We start from the raw sequence: 20,866 nt of genomic DNA on the forward strand, positions 1-20,866 counted from the left end.
GTCCAAAGGGATTTGCTGCTGCAGTGCAACGAAGAAAGAGGGGAATCTTCCGTGGATTGGACGAGGACGCGTACGTACGCAGAGTTACGGGCGCGTTTATCGCGCCGTTGAAACGAGCATCGAAATGGAAGAAATCCTTTAACGAGCGGTCAAGGAAATTCAGTGTACCGTTGCGGTGCACGGTGAACGGGGTGAGAAGAGGTCAAGCCGCGCGGCTGGAATTCGAGGATCGTTAAACGCGACTGTGGCGAAGTGACTAGGGAACGAGTCTTATCGAAGAAGGCAGGAATGGCGAGAGAGAGAGAGAGAGAGAGAGAGAGAGAGAAAAACCCACCGCGATAATTCTCGTATTATATATTTACGCGTGTATCGTTTTGTCTCTTTTCGTCGTCGTTTCTCCTCGACCGATGGCCATTTCGTCGAATAAAATCTTGTTCACCGCGTGCGTAATGATGCCCGCCGACGTAAGCTGATTAATTAGCCGTGAATTTACGAGTGTAAACGTTGATCCCATTAAATTAAATTGGCATCGCGGCGACGAAATATCCTAATTCAAGCGTGGAATATCCGCGCGCACGGATGATCGTAAATTTTTGAATTAACGCCGGGTTGAGGACCGCGCGTTTCGTCGATCGAGAATCGCACGATCCACGCCCGTCTATCGACGTTAATCTGCCTCTCGAATAACAACGTTTCACGGTTCGGTCGCGATGCCTCCCAGGAACGACCTCTGTTCCGCGCAGAGCAGAGAGTCGTTCGAAATTCAGTCGACACTGAAATATCGCGTTCCCAACTAAATCTGGCCGAATCTAATTTTACGGGACCCACGTGCATTAGCGGATTAATGCACTCTATTCCTGCCGGACCAGGCGATGAGGTGTATTTGCATGGCATTATACTTGCACCTTTCCCTCCCCTACCGACCCCTTATCCAGGCCTCTTCAATCCCTATCTCTAATTATACGTATAACACCCGCCGCCGAATCCTCTTGCGCAGGTGATAATCATATTACCATCCTATCAACGTTATTGCCATTCCTGGTCGCATACCACGATCGCACTATTTGAAGTGCTTAGACTAGTGGCGATCGATCAACCTCTAAGAGGTTCGAATTTACCCTCGGCACAATCGGTCTGCTCTTTGAAGAGACGGCGAGGGTGAGAGAGAGAGGAGGGGGGGGGGGGGGGGGGGGATCAGACAATAGGCGAGCACCTCTCCCGCCATTGAATGTCCTATTAACTCGAACGATATTTATTTCAGTTTGTTCGCGTGTTCTTCGTTTTCTACCATCCGCCGCTCCCTTGCCGCCGTTTTCCATTTCGGCGATATTTGAACGCGGATTCCTTTGCCGCCGGCGGGCAAACAAAACGTAAATAAATAACGACAGCAAGGGGGGAGAGGGGCAACGGACTCTCGTTTCGCAAGTTTTGGCTGCAAGTTTTGCGAAACTGGTGCGCGAAGCTATCGCGGCCGAACCGGAAAGGAACGAACGAACGTTAGATAGTATACGAACGTCGTATAACTTCCGAGTAATCTCGCGTTGTCGGGACGGGATATAAATTCGTGGCCCGGGAAAAAGGAAGAACGGAAGTGTCTCTCCCTCTTTTCCCGTGTAGCACGGTTCGCCGTGGAAATTCCGTCGTTTGATCGCCAACAGTGTGCGGCTCGTGCAAGGAGGAAAGCAAATAATCGACCTGTACAACTCTTCGCTGGCCTGTTTGCGCCTACGCTTAGGCAACTGGCTCGTCGCGCGAGTATACACGATCCCATACACGCGATATGCAAATTCGCGGATAAACACGCCGTAAATCACACAACCTTACGGCCGTTTTTCTAACGAGATCTTTTTATAATTAAAGAATGGGTGCCCACGGTATCTTAATGGCTCGGTAATTTTATCGCGACGATCGTGCGAGGGTTTAGTATAACGATCGACGTTGCTCTGTGCACCGCCTCTGTCATTAGTTTGCTACAAGCGATGAGAAATATTTTCGTGACACTTGCACGCATTTGCCGCGCAGTTCCCATGATGGCAATACGATCGTGGTCGGTTTAAATTGTTATTGAAGTTGTGCACTATGCGGCGTACAGCGTTTGATGGCGTCGTATCCCTTTGAACGCGCGGCAATTCTCTCTTTAATTAGATACCCGCGCTACCTTAATAACTGGAAGGTCTATCGATCGGCGTCGACGTATCTTCGAATGACACGGTGTTGCAACAATGAATCGGGCGACAAATTAATCGGGCAAGTAACCAATGCACGGCTAATGCGGGCTGAGCGCCAAATGCTGTTTCTAACGTAATCGAATTTACAGCTCGTCTCGCATGCACCAGGACTACCGACGCTCACCTATACGCGTCAGCGTCCAATGGACGGCTATAGTAATCGAATAATTCATTTTCGCAATCTCGTATCGCGGGACAATAACGGCACCGGTTACGCCAACCGGACTCGGATTATTCAAGAATGATTTAATCTTTTAACGAACCAACGATCGTTCGCACCGGCCTGATATTTCGCTGGTAACGGCGCATCGAGTTCCGAGTTTGCATCGCGGCCACGTGTTGTAAGGGCATTGAAAACGCACAAATTGAAAATACCGCTGGAATATTCTCGGCCTCGATATACGCGTATCGTTCAACTGTTTAAATTGTTTAATCACAAGTACGCGAAACTTTTGTCCATTGTGTGCAATTCGACAATTAATGAAACAATACCGCGTGGCACGCGTTCGAAAACTTTCGTTTTATACACATACGCATAACGATGAGGTTGACTTCACGCAAGCTATCGACAGATTTTAAACTTTTTTCATTTTTAGGGATAAAGCAAGGTTTGTTCTGTCTCGTGGTTTAAGAATAGACGCATCGTTCTGAAAGGGTAACGCTGTTTAATTTACGAACGAAGAACAATGGCTGCACGTGTGCTCATTAAGCGATAGCGTTCAAACGCGCAGTTATTACCGCGCGCCAATATTAATCGTGGACATTTCGTTTTCTTTTTCTTTTTTTTTTTTTTTTTTCTTATATAACTAATCGCTCGCTTCGATGCACGTGCGATTACTTTGAAAAGATCCAAACCTATGATTCTAAATTATTATTCTGCACATGATGATATCCGATAATTGCGTTGCTTTTGAATTTCGCGCTACAAGTCTTGCTACACTCGCTGAGCGATGATTTGAAGACGATTTACACGAAATTAATTACAAAAATACTGTGTTGCGAATGAGATTTGAATACCGACCATTCAATTAATAAATACATGCCTAGTGTGATACGTGGTGTAATCGTGTTTTTGAGTATTTTCTCTCTTTCTTTTCTCGTTTTCTCCGTTAGTATGATGTCCGAAGCCTAGGTAGAAAATCCCATGCTTTTTCATTGGCCAGTTTGTACGGTCAAGGATGGACCTTGAAGGCTCTTTACTTCTTGGAAGGGGAATTGTTAAAACCAAATTCAGTACTATTGTTTTGTATCTTTAGAATGTTTTGACATAATATGCCCCAGATCTACGTCTGGATCTTCAGTTATAGACTAAATAAGTATTTTTTCGCCGAGCAAACTCCTATAGATCTGTAGATACTTCCAATCGAGCGATATATATATATATGTACAATGTTCAATCTCTAAAATTGAATCGATGATTTAAATTTTTTTGACTGTATATGTCAAAATATATTGTTAGCAGATTAAAATTAATGAAATTAACATATTGAAAATAAAATTTCGAAACACGTAACCTAATGTGTATATATCATAAAAACGATAGCGTGTATTTATATGAAGCGAATTAAGTCCGATTAAGGACTTATGAATAGATGTGAAAGAAGGATACTTGATCCAGAATCTAGAGAATCAGACACGTGGAAGAAGGCTGTTGAAGAGTACTTGAATTATCGAATGAACAAAATATTCACAGCCATCCAACGTTTTGGCTGAATGTGCTTGAATGCTTTTGGGAACGCCTTCATGGAGTGAGAAAAAAAATAAAGAAAGAAAAAAGACGCGTACAAGAGAAAACGGTCAACAAGACGCGTATAGGAATCAGTTAGAGTTAAGAGTCGTGTTAGTGAAGACTCAGAGATAAAGAGGGAATATTAACGAAAGTTGAAATAAAGAAGTTACACGAAAAGCTTTGGATAAAAAACGGTATGTAAATTAAATTATTACATCTTTTTATTACGCATAGTTAATGTGGTTTCTTTATAAATTGTTTTTGGCTGTATATAATGATAATAATAATGATAATAATATAATAAATGAAAAAAAAGTAAAAATTAAAGTGAAAGAATATATAAGTGGAAGAATATATAAATTATTATAGTTGTTTATTTAGCTATAAAATTTAAAAAACAAAAGAATTTAATACAATTTTCCAACATGGCGTCACTAGAATTCCTCTATAAACTACTCTACTAACTGCGATGGTGGTGTAATGGTGAGCATAGTTGCCTTCCAAGCAGTTGATCCGGGTTCGATTCCCGGCCATCGCAGGGGTTTATTTTTATTTTCAAAATTTATTGTATTTTTTTCTTTAAACAGTTTGTTTACCCAATTATTGTCTTTTTGCTTAAACAATAAAATTTCAACTGCGATGGTGGTGTAATGGTAAGCATAGTTGCCTTCCAAGCAGTTGATCCGGGTTCGATTCCCGGCCATCGCAGGGATTTATTATTTTTATTTTTTAAATAAAATTTTAATTTATATTACTGAAAGTAAGGTTTCTTAAATTTATAACCATTAGTTAGAAAACTGCGATGGTGGTGTAATGGTCAGCATAGTTGCCTTCCAAGCAGTTGATCCGGGTTCGATTCCCGGCCATCGCAGTGGGCTTATTTTTTGGTTCCAAAGAAAATTTATTTTATGAAATGAAATTACTATTTATACTGTTTGAAATTAATAATATCCAAACTGCGATGGTGGTGTAATGGTCAGCATAGTTGCCTTCCAAGCAGTTGATCCGGGTTCGATTCCCGGCCATCGCAGTGGATTTTTTTTTTTGTAATTTTGCACTATACAATTCTTCTTTTAGTTAGTAATGACAATTTTGTAATATTCAGAATTTTATTTATTTTACACACGAATACGAAAATTATGCATTTAATAGTTAATCTAATTTTTTATGTTTGAATAAAATGGCGTGTTACAGTATTTAATTTAAAGGAAAACAACATTAGTACTGATCGTTCTTGACAGTTTCTTTATAACTTTATTATTTATGTGTTTTGATATTGTATGTTTCTTTTATTAGAATTGATATCTTATGATACCAACAACCAATGAAATACAAGTGTGATTTGTAATTTGTAGATTTGGCAATAGTGACAAGTGGTAACAATGACAACAACGCTACCTGACTCAGGCACGCGGTAGTTGTGTCAGTTGATTCTACGTGGTGAGACGAGTTTACGATAAGTAATAGAACAATTATTTAGTTTATCAAACAAAGGCTGCATGAAAAAGTGAAATATTGCATATTTTGAGCACCAACGACTTTAATAAGGTAAAATTTAATGGAACATTATTTCTGAAAATTTTTAAATTATCACGAGCTTGTTTTTTAATATAATTTTAGAGTCATTGACCGAAGTGCTCCCTTATTTTATAAAGTTAAGGAGATCACAAACGTTAAACAATTGATTTCTTAACATCAGTTTCACAATATATAGAAATATATAGAAAAATTAATTTACAACGAGATAATTTTTAAAAATAAATTTAAAAGTGTATATATATGTATATGTAGTTTATGTATGTTATAATGTAGTTTCTCGTTTGTAAATTCTTTTAAGATAACATTTATTTTCATGAATAAAGTATAAACATTTACTGTACAAGAGAGTTTTAAGAGTGAGTAATTAAATACCTGTTATGTTAATTATTATTTATTATTCAAAATATAAAGTAGACCAGCGACAAACATTTTTTTATATATCTGACAAGGTTTATTGACATGGAAACCTTGAAATTCTAAATTTGGAATCAAAAAGTGATGTTCTATGTGTATGCTGGTTACCTAAAAATTTTCTTATTAGAATGACAGTTCTATTTCTTTCTGTTCTCGTAGATAATAATTTTATTAAATACAAAACAAATGTGATATGGTATATTATACATAAAAAATATAAAAATGGATGAATTACATCAACACATTCTTAGAAAGTTGCGGGAAGATATAATTCATGACATGGATGTGCATAATGGTATTATAAAACTATTAAAGTCTGAATACATATTAACAGAGCAGCAAATAGCACAAATTGAAAATGGTGCATCCAAGCAGCAACAAGCAGGAATTTTATTGGATATACTTCCAAGGTATATATGTGAAATTAAATTTTTGTTCCGTATTACCATTTTCTTTCCATTTCTTAGTTGTGGCCCATACGCATTTGATGCTTTTCGACAAGCTTTGAGCCACCATTATGAATGGTTGAGTGAATATATGAATAAACTTGAGGATTGTGGGAAATCATTTTGCTACACAAATCACACAGATACACCCACTCTTCCTCCAATTTCGCCATTAATTGTTGTGAGAGAGAAAAAGGTACATATATATATATTAGTGAAGCTTTACACATAATACTTGCCGATAATTGTAATATTTTTTTATTATATATGCATACTTATGGAAATCAATCGTGTAAGTTTGGAAGAAAAATTATTACATATACAAAATTTGTCATATTGTTAATACTACTGTCATTATAATCATGCACAATTCTTACATAAAATCAGACTAATGGATCTTAATTTTAGATGAAACAGTTACAACATTATTTGGAACGATTACAACCAAATGAATATATTGTACTACATGGTATAAAAGGTTTTGGTAAATCATCTTTGACAGCTAGTGCATTAAAGGATTATAAATGTATAAAAAGTATATTTTATGTAAGTTGTGTTATATTAGAAAATTTTGAATGCAATTTTCATTTGTAATATAAATACGTTCTTATATTTCTTTCAGAATGAAGTATATTGGATCAAATTTGGATATGAACGTTCGGTCGAAGAAGATATATTAATTCAACTTAACAAACTTTATCATCTTGTTAAAAATTTAGAGATATTGCCAGAATCATACAAACCAGAATTTTTAAAAGACTCATTGATTCATTTCTTGCAAAATTACTTTAGTAAAGGAAAGCATTGTGATGCTCTGTTAATTTTGGATGATGTTTGTCATAAAAAAATAATTGAAACATTTGATTTTGAATGTAAAACATTAGTGATTACAGCCGATCTTGATGTTGTGTGGGAAAAAAGACCAGTTGTCATAGAAGTAAATTATTATTTTTATCACATTAACTATACATGATATTTACATGTTCTAATAAATTAATTATTATAGAGACTATTTCTTTACAGATGAATGATGGATTTACTGAGGCAGAAACTTTAGGTTTATTCGCTAAAGTATTAGAAACGGAAGTAGAAAAACTTCCTTTAGAAGCAAAACGAATTCATGAAGAATGTAAAGGGATGCCTTTGTTAATAGCAATGTTTTCTGCACAATTTGAGGAATTTAAACATGATATGAAATTGCATTCAAATAGATGGAAATATTACTTGAATTCATTAAGGAATAAGGATGAAAAGAATCAGTAATATTTCAAATATATAAGTGTATATATTTAAACAATTTTATGTCGAAAATTACTAATAACGTTTCATGTGCTTTTCAGAGTAATTAAAAGATTCTGGGAAAAGCAAGAAGCCATTTTTAATATGTGCATAAATCAGTTACCTTCTGATATGAAAAAACGTTATGAAGAATTAGTTATTTTTAGAGAGGATGTTAATATAACGCCAAAGGTAATAAATCCAGACTTACATTACTTTAGATTTGTAAAATATATTCAAGTATGTATGTATATGTTATTATTTTATTTTATACTTTCTATAGACAATAGAAATTCTGTGGGAAGGATGTCCATTTCAAGTTGAAGAAATGATGCTTGATTTATGTCATAAATCACTTGCAGCAAAACAGTGGAATAGTGAATTACGTAGTTACGTTTACGGTGTTCATGATTTATTACTTTGCCACCTTCGAAAAAAATTTTCACAAGATGAATTAATTCAAATGCACAGATCATTGATTGAAAAATATCGTAAATATTGTAATGGTAACTTTTCGAAATTACCAGCAGATAATTACATTTATTCATATATTGGATATCATTTGGAGCAAGCACAATTGTATGACGAATTCCCGAATATATATTTAGATTTTGATTTCATTCAGGAAGCGATAATTCATAGTGGCTTAAATAATTTATTGATCGACTTAAACAATTATAGAAAATATATTACCAAAAATAATGATCAAGTATATGAAATGCATTTTGCAGACTTGGAAAAATTTTTAGAAGAACAATCAAGCATTATAGCAGAACATAGACGTAAAAAGTGTTTGGATATAGTACAAATTGCTATGAATCATCCTTATGAGGGATATGTTAAAGATACTGCTATTCAACTTGCAAAAAAAAGATCTAAATACCTGTATATATTTCATGACAAAAAATTAAGGCAGATGGATATGCCATCGAGCGAAGAAATGACAACAGAAGTCCACGCGTTATGTTTTACACATGACCCACATCAAATTTTAATTGGAAACGGAACTGGTGAAATATTTTTATGGGATAGCTTTTACAAAAGACAAAGAGTTTTTACTGGACATGACAAGAGTTGTTGTATAAGAAAGATTATTATATCTAACGAAGGAGATTGTTTTTTATCGCTAGATGATCATGGTATAGTAAAGCTTTTCAAACTTTTTATTGATGAAAATTATGAAGAAAAAAATATTCCATTAAGTCCAAGACAAAAGCAATCCTTTTGGAGTGGAATTTTCACAAGTAAAATTCCACATGATGATAGTTCAGTAATGTTTTCTGTTCCTGATGAAATTATACTGGACATGACATTTGCACATGATAGTAGTTCTGTTGCAGCTTGTACAAACAAAGGAACAATAAGGGTATAAATAAAATTAAATTAGATTTTATTAATATAGTTTTATTAAATAAAATAAGATTTTCTTTTTTAGATTTGGGATCGCTATGGACATATATTATCAAATCATAGTCATACTTCTCAAATGTAAGTTTATCGAAATTAATTGTTTATAGACCGTGATATTTGAAGAAATAAAAATATTGATTTTTGCAGTGATCTTAAAAATATAGTATTTACAATGGGAAGCAATCTGCTGCACATAATGGATGAAAAAAATGGTGTTCTAGTATCATATTGTAAATGTGGCAAACAATATAAATATATCACTCAATACAATCCAGACCTACAAGAAAGGAACATTATCTTCTTCCGCAGTGTGCCAGGACAAAATAATTCTTTATTCATTGTCACTGAAGAAAAAGCTGTATATGTAAAATGGTTTAGATCAAGTAATAACCACATGCATAGTTATAGTAAGCAAATAAGAGCAAGCATTGAAAATAGAAAAACTAATTATGTTTGTGCCAGTTTAACTAATGATGGTCAGTACATAGTTTTGGCTGATTCTGGTGGTTTTATAAATATATGGAATATAGACGTTGGGGTTCAACCAATAGCTACTTATAAGAGTCGTGTCTCATCCTTGGATACATATTGGCTAAAAGAAGAAGGACATCATATTATTTGTGGCAGTGAAAACCGATTACTGCATAAATGGGAACTTCCAGTGGAAGGAACTTGTATTTTAATAAAAAAACCTTTATTTGATGCAAAAGTACAGAATTGCGATGGTGTTTCAGACATCATTGTTACTGAAACGTTTTCAAATACTATTGTTGCATTAGTCAATGATAAGAAAATAGCAGAAACTGAACCAATTAATGGAAAAATAAACAATTTAATTCTTCACGGAGAGAAAATAATTTATGTCACTGATAATGGCACTGTCAACATATTTGATTTAGAAAGCAAAAAAAATATATGTGTGTTGAACTTCCCATCTAATGTGGAGTTAGTCAAAATTTTAGACGTAAAAAGAGATCACAGTAATAATATACTCGTCTGTAGAGGAACAGATAATAACTTAAAAGTACAGAAAATTTTATTATATTAACAAAACATTCCTAAACATTATCGAATTATTTTAATTTATATATAATGTTTTACAGGTGTGGGAAAATATAAAACTAACATATTTAATTGAAAATGCAGGTTATGTTATTGCAATTCATAAGCTCGATCAAGAGAGCGTAGCAACAGTAACGAAGAATGGTATAATTACAATTTGGAATATTAATAGTACAAATTGGTTACGAGTAGACAGAGTAACAGTGGGAAATTCAGACATAATTAGTAGTTATAGTTGTTTAAGTTACCACAGAAGCTTCCTAGCTGTATTAAATGAAAATGGGGATGTCGTTTTATATAAATTACAAAAGAATACAATATCACTGCCAGCATATATCAAAATAATGGAATATTTTAGAAAAAGATATACCCAAAAATTATCGTGTTGTGAAATTTCTCAAGATGAAAAATATTTAGCTATAGGTTTCGAAGACGGAGATATTTCTGTAAGTTTTATTATAAACTATTTCAATAGTTATATATATGATGTAGATGAAATTATAATGTTACTAAATTCCAGGTAATTGATATATCAAACTTGGATGAAATAAATAAATTGTGCTTTCATATGAGTTCCGTTACTCAATTATGTTGGGCCCCGTCTGCAATTAAGGTTCCAATTTTGCTCTCTGTCAGTTCAGATGAGTTAGTTTGGTGGAACGTTACTTTACGTTTCTATCCACATAAACAGAAATGGCCATCAGTACGAATGAACCGCAGCATCAGTACTCCTTCCGTTAGTATAGAAGAAAGTATTTCTCCATATATGACTCCTAGTCAAAGCATAGACTCGTGTATCCGCAATATACAAAATCAAGTAGAAAGTGAGATAGATAAAGTAATTAAGTTCTGGAAATCCAAAGAGAGTAAATATCCCAAGAAGCCAACACTACTAGCTGTTGTTGAGTTACCTTCAAATTTTTTCGCTAAAATATGCATATCTGCCGATTTTACAAAATTTGTCACAGTTGATATGTATGGTTCTATTAGTACTTTTACATTATGTGGGTATGATTAATGATAATTTTTTTAATTCAATATTTTTATAATATTAAGTTTACCTAAAAAGAATTTTTAATTAATCTCTTAAACTATATATAAATATAAAAATATTACTTGCATGCAAGTAAAAATTCGATATAAGCTCAATGCATTGAGTTTTATGAACGAGTGATATAACTTATATTGAAGTAAGGCATATTTACAGGAAATAAGAATTTGAACTGGTAATTATAATTGCGATTACGTTAAATTTTTATTACGGTATACAATTTAATTGACTAATGCAAATAAGGAAACATGTATACTGTTTAACCATGTTTCCTAATATCACCACTGCCATTTGCATTTATCAGAAAATTATAAGATCTCTTATTTACAATTATACAAACAATAATTCCAATAGTTTTGACTGCACTTTTTATACTGAATTTATAGAAAATACAATTTTGTGGATAGATTTTTAAAATATCCATATACTTCGAGCCATACACTGTAGACTCAAATTGCTATACATAGTTTATAAATTTTATTTTGCTTATTCTTTGTACAAATAGTCCTTTTTGTATACTTTAGACAATTATACTCTAGTTTAATTCGTAAAATACACACATAGCATAATTTATACATAAGTATTATTACAATATGAAATATATTTTAATAATTGTGTTAAAAAAAAGCAAAAAAAATTGTTCATTTTCAATGGTAAAATAGTTTATTGTAAATACTATAAAAATACGTAAAATTTATATTACATAATGAAATTAAGACAATTATAATTGATTAATTTGTGTTTTGATATTCATTTTGTATTATTTCAAAAAAATTGTGTTTAAATGAACCACAAAGTATTAAATTTATCAATTAATGATTCAGCTTTTTAACTTCTGTTAAATACTATATTATAACATTCGTAATATCTTAAAAAGATAAAATTTTATTTAAGCAATATAATTGTTGATGTTTCATAAATTATGGAGAACTTCCATGTCTCTGACTTTCGCTTGTTCATTGAACAATAAAGTCAATACTATTTTCTACTGTTATTTTATACTGTGTGCCTTAAATGAACAATATTTATATTTAAAAATATAAAACTTTAACGTGTTTGTATATTTATATCATTTATATTATTAACGATCAATGTATGGCACAATTCCGTTTGGATAATGCATTTATTTTATACATTTATACATAAATATATCTATACGCAATTTATTTTATATACCAAATATAAAAATTGACAAAGTCAGAAATAATCTCAACAATCATAAGTTATTGTATATCAAATAGTGCGTAATGTTATACTTAATTTTACGCAATGCATTTTGTCTTTCGATTTTTTTGGTTTCAACAAACTTGTTTGAGTCTACTTAATTGTAATATTTCAATAAAACAAATATAAAAATATAAAACAAATCTAAAAATATAACAAGCAGAATAATATTTAGTGCATGTAATGAAAAACGTGTAGTTATGTATACTCTGAAATGTTTACGAATTTTGTGATATGAGAATACATGTGAGCAATGTATTCATATTAACTGTGGTGCAATTTAAACAATGCCATTGCTCACGAGTGGACCAATTATAATACTGGTCGGTCAAAACAGAGTTTGCATTCTCTCGTTGAGCTCAATTTTTAATAGCATTTATTGTACTATATGCGATATTTTGTATTTTATTCGTCGTTGTAAAAATTCTATACATTTTAATATAAATAAAACTTTGTAAATACACATTTTTGTTTCGTTCCCACGAGATCAATGTACCGAGCAGAATTATGTTCGCAGATTACATTGCCGCATTGCGATACTTAATCCTACACGTGGTTAATATATTAATAGAGTAGAATGACCATGTAACATACAACTTGGCACTCTATACTACGTTCAATTTTGTACTCTAGGCCAATGTCAGTACTATATTAAAGCACATGTATTGATAATACATTATCGATAAAGTTAGAAAATTAATTTGATTATCACGTGTTGGAAGTTTCCACTATTAAAAATTTATGAACGGAATAATTCATATTTGCGAAACGCTAAAAGTATAAGAGTCACCTTCTATTGAGATGATAGATGTTTGAATAGTATTTCAATAATTCCTAGTAATTGCAGATGATTCAACAGAAAAGTAGTGTCATATCAATTGTAATCTTATCTTCAAATTCTGACAATGTAACGATTTAATCGATATTGTACTGCAAATATAATCATCTAAGGAATTTAATCTAATAATAAAATGATAAAATAATTTTGGATGAAAACGTAACGTAAGTATTGTATCTTATATCAATATATATCTTATATTTTGATAGATCTAATCAAAAATAGCTAAAAACGAATTTTTATAATGCATTTTGTTATTTTTAAGTATCGATTTGAAGCGATAATTCTTGAAGGATACTTCCATGTGCCAGTAATCCCGTATTAGTTGTTATATCGCCATTGTGCGTTAACATTAATCGATCATAAGAGCATGTATGTATGTTTAATTAAGTCTTAAATAATCTACAACATGTGTGTGCGAATATAAACTACGCACACAAAGCATACCGTAGCGCTTCGAGTCCCGGAAATCAGTGCGGGGCAAGGAAAGCGCGGAGAGCCTATGCCGCTAGCGCGGCTACCAATCGTTGCACTTCACGATATTCAGTCTCAGTGTGCGGATCGTCTTCCCGTTTCTAGTTTCCACGTTCATTCGTTTTGTAGCAGATCTTTAAATAATACTTTCTTTGATTTTGTTCTGACTTTTGTCAATTGTCAACGTGTGAACGTGTGAAACACAATGTCTCTCGTCTACAAAAATACGATGAACGCGATTGGCAAGTACGTGCCCCAGAAGTTCCAGCCACTGTGGAATCACCCAGCTGGTTAGTAAGTTATCAATGATTATTTTCTGTTCTCTGAAATACATAGTAGCACGTGCGTGCAACATATGCGCCCGTGTCACTGTGCTCCACTCTCGGTTCGGTCGGATGGGCAAAAAAATGTGCTGTCACGTCTTACAAACTTCAGGCATTCTTTTTCTTTTTTGTCGTCTTATGTACCTACAAGCTCGGATAAACTCGTTATTAACGTTTGTGTACACCAGAATGTCACTTCGTAACACTGCTTTACATATTAAAAATTTTGTTACTTTTACGCATTTTTCCATTATTACCATTTTATAGCGAATTTTCATTATCAATATCAATGAGTTCAAGGCATTAATGATAACGCATTAATATTTATCGAATGAATATCTCAGTTTTTTTTTTTTTTTTTTTTTTGTAAGTGGAGTTTGAAACTTAATGGAACGCGATTGAGTAACAAACGCATTGTGAAATATAATTTTATAATCACGTGAATTCGAAAGCATCACACAATTGTTATCAAATTATTCATATTTCGTTTATTTTTTTTGATATTAGATATTAGTACATATATACCGCTACTATTAAAAGAAATACGTAACAGCAGTATCGACCTATTTTCCCCTTTCAGGTCCGCAGACTATATTCTTCTGGGCACCAGCTTTTAAATGGGTCAGTAATATCTTTGAAGTTTTAACGTCTGGTTGTATTATTAAACGTTACACTTTGAAATAGAAACATCGTGTCAGATGAAGAGAATCGTCAATTGTATTTTCAGAATTTCAGCCATCTAAATATACATAATCTTACTAGTTTAAATTTTAATGTAAAACAGACGGTCGTTCACTGCGCTGTGAACAGTGTTACAGAAATATTTCTCGTCATTGTATTCGCATGGACTTGATCCAAATGCGATCTAGTAACGTTTGTTACGAAAGAAACGATGAATATTCTTAATGTCATCATTGTCACCTTTAATAAATTCACTTTACACACACACACACACACACACATGTACGTATTATCGATTTCACTTCAACGGAATGTGAAATCGATAATACGTCATCAATATCTATTTTTCTAACAAAATGTTAAAGAGCAGCGGAAGAAAATTATTTCGCGTAAATGTCATATGTTTGTTACTCTCTAAGTGAAAAATGAAAATTTTACATAACGTTTTCCCGAGGTTGAAATTTTGTGCACGCGCGCGCGCGTGCATATCTTATTACAAATCGCGGTCAATTTTGCTGAATATAGGTCAACCTTTTAAAGCAAACTATCTGAATATGATCTACATCGCTGATTCTATTCGTCATTCTATTTGCAACATGTTTTTCGTTTTCCTTTATCATTTTTCTTTACAATATATGTATTTTAACATTGTATGTATTTAAATAAAAATTTTGCAAATTACAGGGACTTGTAATAGCTGGCCTCGGTGATCTGCAGAGGCCAGCAAGTCAAATCTCCGTTAGCCAATCGTCTGCATTAGGCCTTACTGGTTTGATATGGACAAGATACGCCTTAGCGATCACACCAAAAAACTGGAGCCTCTTTAGCGTAAATCTGTTCGTCGCTATAACAGCATTATACCAAGTTAGTCGGGGACTAATGTAAGTTACGACTCTAGTCTATGCTATGCTAAAATCTTTTAGTCATCTCTCGTGGCGTGATGTATTATTTATAGCGGATACGTTGACACGAAGTACAAATACGTATACGTGCATTCACTCGATGAATATGAAAGTAATGTAATTATATCATGAATAATAAAACGATGTAATTGTATTTTAAATATGATCGTATTAAATTATAAGGGTTTATCGTATTTTGAATATCTAATTGATATGTATTTTTTGCAGGTACCAAGGTGAACCAGCAACTGAAACAACAGCGAAAAAAAAATAGCGACTACGTCCAGATAATATACATTCCTAGGGATCCAAATATTTAAATGTATATATTTAGCATACTAGATTCATTTTAGCGACTTGAGCGGAATATATCCGACTTAGGCAATTTCTAACAAAATTAAAATACAAATTAGGTAGTTAGGTAAATGACGCGAATTCATAATCAGCATTAAGTATGGACTTCCATGAAAATTCCATAGTAAAATTATAAATACTACAAATTCAAGTAAAAACATATTGCATGTATAAAATAGAGATACATCACATGAACAATCATAAAATTTCGAAGATCAACAATCATGAATTAGAAGTCAAAAATATGAATATCAATACAGAGAAATTAGATTACATAAACTAATATAAAACACTAGTCGTAAATCACCAAAATTCAAAATTTAGGACATTAACACTAACAGAAAGTAAACAATATCAATTATTATATTATGTTCAAATACTAAGAAAGGGATACATATTAAGCTGTGATATCGAAGGTAAGGTGCTGTTTGTATCTTTATTCCATTTAGTAACGCATAAATAAATTCTAAATCCTAAACTAAGTACAAATGTACCAACAGAATACATAAGATATGTATAATTTCAATGTGCAGTACAACATTGAAAGGCATTCTATATTGTAAACTAAAACACCAATCGATAGTACACCAATATACTAGATTTAGGTGAACTTGCTTATGTACATACCTACCTCTAAGTAATAATGTACAATTTACTGATCTTAACGATTCGCAACACTGATGCTGAAGCACTCGAGGAAGTAGAAAATGTACAAATTGTATACCAAGTTCGATAACATTACAATTGCCTTGTATAATAAAGTAATATATTTTTCTAAAGACTGTCCCTAATATTATCCCTTTTCACATTTAATATTGTTGGAAAAGTAAATTGTTTCATATATTTTCGTTGCTGGTTTTTGTTTAAATTATGGCGCCAAAAGTCGCTAGGGAATCTATAGAGAAAATTAGAGCAATGTCCCTAGAATATCTAGGAATATTTCGATCTGCACTGTTTATAGAGCAATGTATAAATCATAATTTAGATAGCGTACGTTATAGTTGCGCTGCGTACTGCAGGGATCGATTGCAACGTTAGTTTTACGTTGTTCCGTTTGTGGCGCCACGATCTATTTAACTATACTGCGCAATGTGTAGTGCGCCGTTATAAGTTGAATACGTGCAGTTCGTGGTTGCGCGACCGTTGAAACGGACGGCCGAGGTTTCGTCGTTACTCATTCTCGCAAACGGTTCAGTGTGTTTTGTGTTTTCGGACCGAGTGGTCGTAGGACAGCAGATACAGATATCACATCTATATTTGCTGGCTGATCATTCGATCATGTTCACTGGTTTAACTAATCAGATGTCCACATGGATAGGGAAAAAAGGAGAAGATGCCGGTGCTGAATTGCCGGCCGAAGAAAAGTTTGTTACAAGTGTTGAAGGAGATGATCTTAATAGAAAAGACAGGTAACTTATTAACTTATAAAATTGTCTTGCTATCAAATATCATAACTATTTTTGAGATGAATGTGGCCACACTGGTAAGCTAATCTCTTATATAGTGTCTGTATTTCTCTTTTTCTGTTGAATTGCGTATTACGTTGTAATCATCATATGGATACGTCTTACTTGTTATACAAATGCAGTTGTCATCGATGGAAGATGCGTAACTCATGATCAAACATCAATCGTACACGCTCTTTCTACGCATCTGTACGACGTGTTGGAAATTTTGCATTCGATTTTGAATGCAGTTTTTAGACTGGATCGATAACATTCGCTTACATAAAATACGACATTTCGTGAATCGAAGTTGAGGTTAACATACATGGTCGTCATACATTTTTACAATGTGGAGTTGGAAACGAAACTGGGACGAGGCAGAGGCTGCAGTTTCTTTTCGTTCTCTCAACTCCCAAGATGAAAATGCATGCGACGTTTGCATACTTGATTTTCGGATAAAGTCAAATATGAAATACATCTTTTAACTTTGTAGACTACATAACCTTTCATTTCGACGTATCGAAATTGTCAACGATTGGCACGATTTGTAGGCAAAGATTCATCTTAATTCGTGGAATTGCACTAAACGACAGTGGCATTAATGACAGATGGAAATCAATATCATCGCTATTGGTTAAAATTGCGTCGTTCCATTTTCATGTAAAATTACATCAGTTACAAATTCAATGTCTCGAACAAATATACAGATTTCAAAAGCATTAATGATTTTTTTCAACTTCAAGAGAACTCCCTTTCCTTCCTTTAATCATGTAACTCAGACTGGAATTTCTCATGAAATACAAATGCAATACATCTCGTATTTCTATTTTACGGGGTGTTTAAATATTACATCATGGCTCTCTCACTTCCGTAGATTTCTCCAACGTTTCTAAGCTGGATATTTCGTATTTTCCACTCAGAGACGTTCGCTAGTTTGCATATCGGATGATTTTATGCGTAAAACACGATGTTTATACGGTCATTTCCTAAAAGTTATGTCAGGAGAAATGGATTTCGGAAATAGAATTCCATGGGCCGATAAAACCATTGCAAGACATAAACTGTCATAAATAAATTTTGCAACACGTTCTCGCGTACGTATTAGCTGTCATGCTAATGCTTAATAAACTAGCCGAAACAGCTGATCCATAATATTCTACAGACGAGAACTTGCGTGTAGAATTCGAATAATTGTACATGAAATATATTCGTGAATATATACGATTTCCTCGTTCGTAACCTATATTTTCTTGTCTGAACGTCTCGGATTGGAATTTTGCACTTTCGTTGTTGGTAGTACCGAAATTGCGCCGAAATCAATGCGCCATTCGATGGATTTTTCCTACTAACCTAGAAAAACGTAATCTCCAGCTGATGTAATCTGCGCTGCATTCTCTCTCGTTTCTCCCTCTCGTTTCTCTCTTTACTCAATAATTTTCATCGTTATTAAACGTACCATTCACGAAAATATGCATCGCGATACCTTTTTTTTTTTTTCACCTTTAAATATGAAAGCGTATTCTCAACAGCGCGAAATGGTTCTCCTCGCGTGGCCGAGTGACTCACAATGAAAAGTGAATTCCCTTTCTTCGTCCCGCGACGAGAATTCAATTTTTGTTTTTTTCATCTCTGCGCTGGCTCGTGCACCTCCTCTGCGTCACGAGAGTCGAGTGATTTCCTCTCTTTCTTTCTTTTTTTTTTTTTTCTCTCCCCACCCGAAAGAACCACCGTGGCACCCGTTAATTTAATTCCCTTTATTCGACCGCGTCCGAGTATTTTCATTTATACGACCGGGCGAGAGCGAAAAAAAACGACGACGTCGGTAAAACCCGTTGCTTCCCGAGCTAAATACGTTATCGAGCTGCTTTCTAATTCCAGTGTACGCTTCATCTCCTACAAAAAAAGAAGAGGAAAAGAAATAAAAAGAAACAGAAAAATAAAGAAAGAGAGAAAGACGAAGAAGAGCGGAAGGAAAAAGGTAAAAGAAAGTAGGATAAATGGTCGTCGTGGTAGTTTTCGCCGGCTGTTTTAACCGAAACAATTTTCCAAGAGTACGTCGATCTCTGGGTAAACGTGACGCGTAATTTAGCGATTTTTTTCTCCAACGTTCGTGATGCTCGTACAAGCGTCAGTCGAAGACGCGGAAGAATTTTTCGTCGTGAGAAGAATTTTCTGCCTGCCGGGAAAAATCGTTCTCCTCGCCCGAGGGATGGGCAGAAGACACAATGGTTTTTTTTCAAGAGGTCTGTGTCAATGTAAATGCTACGTATCGTACATACGTGAGATAGAACGATGAAGTAGCCGAGAGTTCGAGCGAGCTACATTCGCGTACGAAGAAACAGCGATGTTTCCATAAAGGGGTGGGAGGCAGTCGTAATCTTTTATATAGGTTGCAATCGATACCACCGCAGCCGCCCTCCCACAGAAACTGTTAAATTTCGTCAAACGACAACGAGACCTTGTAATTCTTCCTCTTTCTCTCATTTTTTGCAACGTTCACGGACATTATTTTTCTATCTTCCTCTTCATCTTCCTTTCTAACGGCGAGGACGAAGAGACGAGAAATTTTCCCAATTTTTCGGCGATCGTTGTAAATTTCGATGGTTAAGCGATCGTTAAACGTCATTTTGCGCACGTAATGTAATCGTACGGCGTTAGCGACGGATAATTCAAAATAATTGCAACAGTTTGATGCGAATTTAATATCGGTTAACGTTATAATACGGAGCGCTGATGTACGTTCTCGCAATATCGATGCACTTTGGGCGTGCCGGGAGTTTTCATGTTTAACAAAATATATTCGGCAAACAAACTCCCGATGAACGTTTTGTAAGAGGACGGAGGATTTAACAGGTAACATAGTAACCAGTATCGCGAGGCTTAGAATCACAGTCGTGTAAGTAACTGCTATTTTCTTACAAAAAAAAAAAAAAAAAAAAAACAGTATTGTGTATTTGCCGTCGTAAAAAAGATTCAGTATAGCTTTCTTTCATGAAAATCGTATTGCCAGAGACTATCAATTATAAAACTGAAACGACGGGATACGATTATATAAGCTCAGATTCTTAAACATTCTAAATCTGTGTCGATCTGATTTTTTAGTCTGTCAGTTGTACCAAATAAAGGAGAAAAAATGATGATTTATTTCTGCTCTAACGCGCGGAGTTACGCTGGAAAGTCGCGCTGCGTTTCACAGTTCCGATAGAGCAAGACAAATTTCCAAGAAGAGTATCGTATCAGAAAATCGATGCCAGGCATTGTTCTCGATAGAAATTAATTAGAGCAAAGGAATGATGCACGCCTTTGAGAAAAGGTCGTTCATTGTTCAAACCACTTGCCGAGTGGCAAGGGAGAGAGCGGCACGAGCCAGATGGAATTTTTTCACGGCAGCTCGCCGGGGATACTTCGTTTTCATTGGCCACAATTATAACGTCGGTAAATCAGTTATAAAAGCTATGGTACTTTTAA

General features: G+C 34.1%; 3 protein-coding genes and 4 non-coding genes across 15 annotated transcripts in view; all 7 read left to right on the forward strand.

The window, feature by feature from the left end:
• The first annotated feature begins 3,863 nt into the window (after nucleotides 1-3,863).
• LOC122533575 (apoptotic protease-activating factor 1-like) lies at nucleotides 3,864-11,762 on the forward strand. 4 transcript variants are annotated; one of them, XM_043663426.1, is made up of 13 exons: nucleotides 3,864-4,151; nucleotides 5,313-5,505; nucleotides 6,070-6,320; nucleotides 6,378-6,552; nucleotides 6,765-6,902; nucleotides 6,979-7,293; nucleotides 7,380-7,615; nucleotides 7,697-7,826; nucleotides 7,918-9,000; nucleotides 9,070-9,122; nucleotides 9,192-10,068; nucleotides 10,148-10,552; nucleotides 10,627-11,762. In XM_043663426.1, exons 3-13 carry the CDS (start codon nucleotides 6,133-6,135, stop codon nucleotides 11,122-11,124), a joined length of 4,098 nt encoding a protein of 1,365 aa, XP_043519361.1. In that variant the 5' UTR covers nucleotides 3,864-4,151; nucleotides 5,313-5,505; nucleotides 6,070-6,132; the 3' UTR covers nucleotides 11,125-11,762. The 4 variants fall into 4 exon arrangements, with proteins under 4 accessions (XP_043519361.1, XP_043519362.1, XP_043519363.1 ...); XM_043663427.1 differs by lacking the exon at nucleotides 3,864-4,151 and having other exon boundaries at nucleotides 5,275-5,505; XM_043663428.1 differs by lacking the exons at nucleotides 3,864-4,151; nucleotides 5,313-5,505; nucleotides 6,070-6,320; nucleotides 6,378-6,552 and adding an exon at nucleotides 6,570-6,648.
• Nucleotides 4,424-4,495, forward strand: Trnag-ucc. Its single transcript has one exon. It is a non-coding gene; the product is annotated as a tRNA-Gly (tRNA).
• On the forward strand, nucleotides 4,594-4,665 carry Trnag-ucc. Its single transcript has one exon. It is a non-coding gene; the product is annotated as a tRNA-Gly (tRNA).
• Nucleotides 4,757-4,828, forward strand: Trnag-ucc. The gene has a single exon. It is a non-coding gene; the product is annotated as a tRNA-Gly (tRNA).
• Trnag-ucc lies at nucleotides 4,916-4,987 on the forward strand. Its single transcript has one exon. It is a non-coding gene; the product is annotated as a tRNA-Gly (tRNA).
• Nucleotides 11,763-13,688: 1,926 nt separating the features above from the next.
• On the forward strand, nucleotides 13,689-16,732 carry LOC122533578 (mitochondrial pyruvate carrier 3-like). The gene is made up of 4 exons (XM_043663437.1): nucleotides 13,689-13,983; nucleotides 14,597-14,637; nucleotides 15,382-15,578; nucleotides 15,828-16,732. The coding sequence occupies exons 1-4, from the start codon at nucleotides 13,899-13,901 to the stop codon at nucleotides 15,871-15,873; spliced, it is 369 nt and encodes a 122-aa protein (XP_043519372.1). The 5' UTR covers nucleotides 13,689-13,898; the 3' UTR covers nucleotides 15,874-16,732.
• A 333-nt stretch (nucleotides 16,733-17,065) lies between these two features.
• LOC122533576 (synapse-associated protein 1) overlaps nucleotides 17,066-20,866 on the forward strand; it is a 134,889-nt gene continuing 131,088 nt past the window's right edge. For all 6 annotated transcript variants that reach the window (XM_043663431.1, XM_043663435.1, XM_043663432.1 and 3 more), the window contains exon 1: nucleotides 17,066-17,362. In XM_043663431.1, coding sequence (XP_043519366.1) covers nucleotides 17,232-17,362 — 131 coding nt within the window. In that variant the 5' untranslated portion in view covers nucleotides 17,066-17,231. The remainder of the gene's footprint in view (nucleotides 17,363-20,866) is intronic.

The sequence above is a fragment of the Frieseomelitta varia genome, unplaced genomic scaffold, assembly GCF_011392965.1.
Source record: "Frieseomelitta varia isolate USP_RPSP 00005682 unplaced genomic scaffold, Fvar_1.2 scaffold_54, whole genome shotgun sequence".
Lineage (NCBI taxonomy): Eukaryota > Metazoa > Arthropoda > Insecta > Hymenoptera > Apidae > Frieseomelitta > Frieseomelitta varia.

Coding starts and splice junctions, on each gene's coding strand:
- LOC122533575 (XM_043663426.1), top strand. CDS start 6,133: ATGGATGAATTACATCAACACATTCTTAGAAAGTTGCGGGAAGATATA. Junction 6,553..6,764: donor TTGTTGTGAGAGAGAAAAAG/GTACATATATAT, acceptor TCTTAATTTTAG/ATGAAACAGTTACAACATTA. Junction 7,616..7,696: donor AATAAGGATGAAAAGAATCA/GTAATATTTCAA, acceptor TGTGCTTTTCAG/AGTAATTAAAAGATTCTGGG.
- LOC122533578 (XM_043663437.1), top strand. CDS start 13,899: ATGTCTCTCGTCTACAAAAATACGATGAACGCGATTGGCAAGTACGTG. Junction 14,638..15,381: donor GGGCACCAGCTTTTAAATGG/GTCAGTAATATC, acceptor TGCAAATTACAG/GGACTTGTAATAGCTGGCCT. Junction 15,579..15,827: donor CAAGTTAGTCGGGGACTAAT/GTAAGTTACGAC, acceptor TATTTTTTGCAG/GTACCAAGGTGAACCAGCAA.